The following is a 1,783-nucleotide window of genomic DNA, read 5'->3' as shown; positions in this document are numbered from 1 at the left end:
TTGGCGCGCTGTAGTAGGTGCAGAGAGACTGGCCATAACTCGCGTACGTGCAAGAAAGATACTCTAGGTACTGCTTAATCTATTATGTTAATATGTAGTAAAACAACTATATTGTGGTGGAACTACAGGCTTATAGAGGTGCGCAGGTTTGGTGGGGTGCGGCGCTCGCTTGCCTGCGGCGCTCGCTTGCCACATACGTTAGCTATATACGTTATCGAGTTAGCCGCATATGGGTACTTGGGAAGTTCTAGTACCAGACGATGCCTTCGCTATACATACAGACGGCACTTTCCCACAGCGCACACAGCACCACTGGAATCTACCAGTCACATGACAAACCCCAACCGCAAATCTCCAATCTGACACTGTAATACACAATCTTATCGTCAATATCGCAGAATACTCAACTCGCTCTTCCTGACATGGACCTCACCCTATGCATACACATGTCCTACCTCATCGCGATCCGCCGTCTTTTCGCCACGCGATACATAGTACCCTCGTCATCTTGATCCTCTGCATCACGCACAGCGGTTCTCTTCCGCTTTCTCGACAGCGTAGTCTCTGCATCAGCGTCATGACTAGGAGAAATAGTAGCGTGCACATCGCAAGCAATATTATGCGTCAGCGCCGCCACTGTCCTGGTGTTATATCTCCTCGTCTGAAGGTTTCCCCTTGGCGCAGTCTGATCGTCGGTACTGCCCCTGTTCTCACGTGATGCTGCAGCGTCATCGGACACACACAGCGACAGCGACTCCAACTCTACGGGCCCGGCGGCGGCGCACTCCTCCCGGCCATGCGGTTTCATGTCGACACTACGATCGTCCTGCTCTGACATCGCTCCCTCCGACTTCAGCATGTCCTCGAAGAAATTATCTCCAGCCTGCGGCACAGCCGTGTCGAACTCATGGTGCTGCGTCCGCGGTTCATACCGCGAGCTAGGTCTCCCGTCCCGGTGGCAGGGAATCGAGGTGATTTTCAGTCCGATGTAGCAAGGCCTGTACTTGGATGTCTTGTTGCGGTTTCGGGCTTCCCTGTTGCGCATGCTGGCACGGAGACTTTCTGTCGTTGCAGTTGTTAGTGCTGGGTTTTTGGCCGTGTATCATGGATTGGAGCGAGAAAGCAGGAGAAAAGAAGGAAGGAGAGACTCACCTGCTACTGTTGCAGTTGTATACTCAGGAATCAACTGCTCGTGCTTGGATTCAACGCACGCGTCGCAGTAGAATTCTAACTTTCCGACTTTCTTCTTATTCGGCACATCTGCCGTGGTGGCTGCTGTATCGCGGGCGCTGGCTACGTGGTGGCAGTTTGGAGCACAGGGCTCGTTAGCGGTGGCGGTCAGGATAATATGTCCGCAGGCTAGGACGTGCTCGTAGGACATGGAGTCGTTGAAACATGAGTCGCTGTCCCGATCCACGGTGATGCGGGGGTAGGTGGCTGTTTCGTGGATGGTTTTCGGCTTGGGTTTGGACGAGAATGCAGACTTGTGCTTGGATTGCTGGGATGTGGACAGCATGGCGATGGATTGCCGTATAATGGCTATGTATCGGCGTGTGCGATATGAGCGTCAGTCTGTGTGGCGGATGCTAAGTGCTAAATTGGTGTATATAGTGCTAAAAGGCTGGCTCTGCCGATTGGAAGTGAAGTGTAAAAGCACGTAGAGTGAATTAGCGACGTGGCGTATGAGTGGATAGTATCTGATCAAGGATGTGTACGCGGGAGACAATCGCGTGCGACGCGGCGAGGTGAATACACTGAAGGGCAAACATGGCGCCATGGTTGC

The 1,783-nt window shown here is 52.9% G+C and overlaps 1 protein-coding gene across 1 annotated transcript; it reads right to left on the bottom strand.

The window, feature by feature from the left end:
- Nucleotides 1–122: 122 nt before the first annotated feature.
- Nucleotides 123–1,516, bottom strand: SETTUDRAFT_42495 (uncharacterized protein; the record flags this gene model as incomplete). The annotated part of the gene is made up of 3 exons (XM_008028910.1): nucleotides 123–185; nucleotides 530–1,062; nucleotides 1,153–1,516. 3 exons carry the CDS (start codon nucleotides 1,514–1,516, stop codon nucleotides 123–125), a joined length of 960 nt encoding a protein of 319 aa, XP_008027101.1.
- Nucleotides 1,517–1,783: the final 267 nt, after the last annotated feature.

Source organism: Exserohilum turcica, assembly GCF_000359705.1.
Source record: "Exserohilum turcica Et28A unplaced genomic scaffold SETTUscaffold_3, whole genome shotgun sequence".
NCBI classification, from domain to species: domain Eukaryota; kingdom Fungi; phylum Ascomycota; class Dothideomycetes; order Pleosporales; family Pleosporaceae; genus Exserohilum; species Exserohilum turcicum.
The sequence above is the reverse complement of the archived record's forward strand: the minus strand, read 5'-3'. Positions and strand labels throughout refer to the sequence as shown.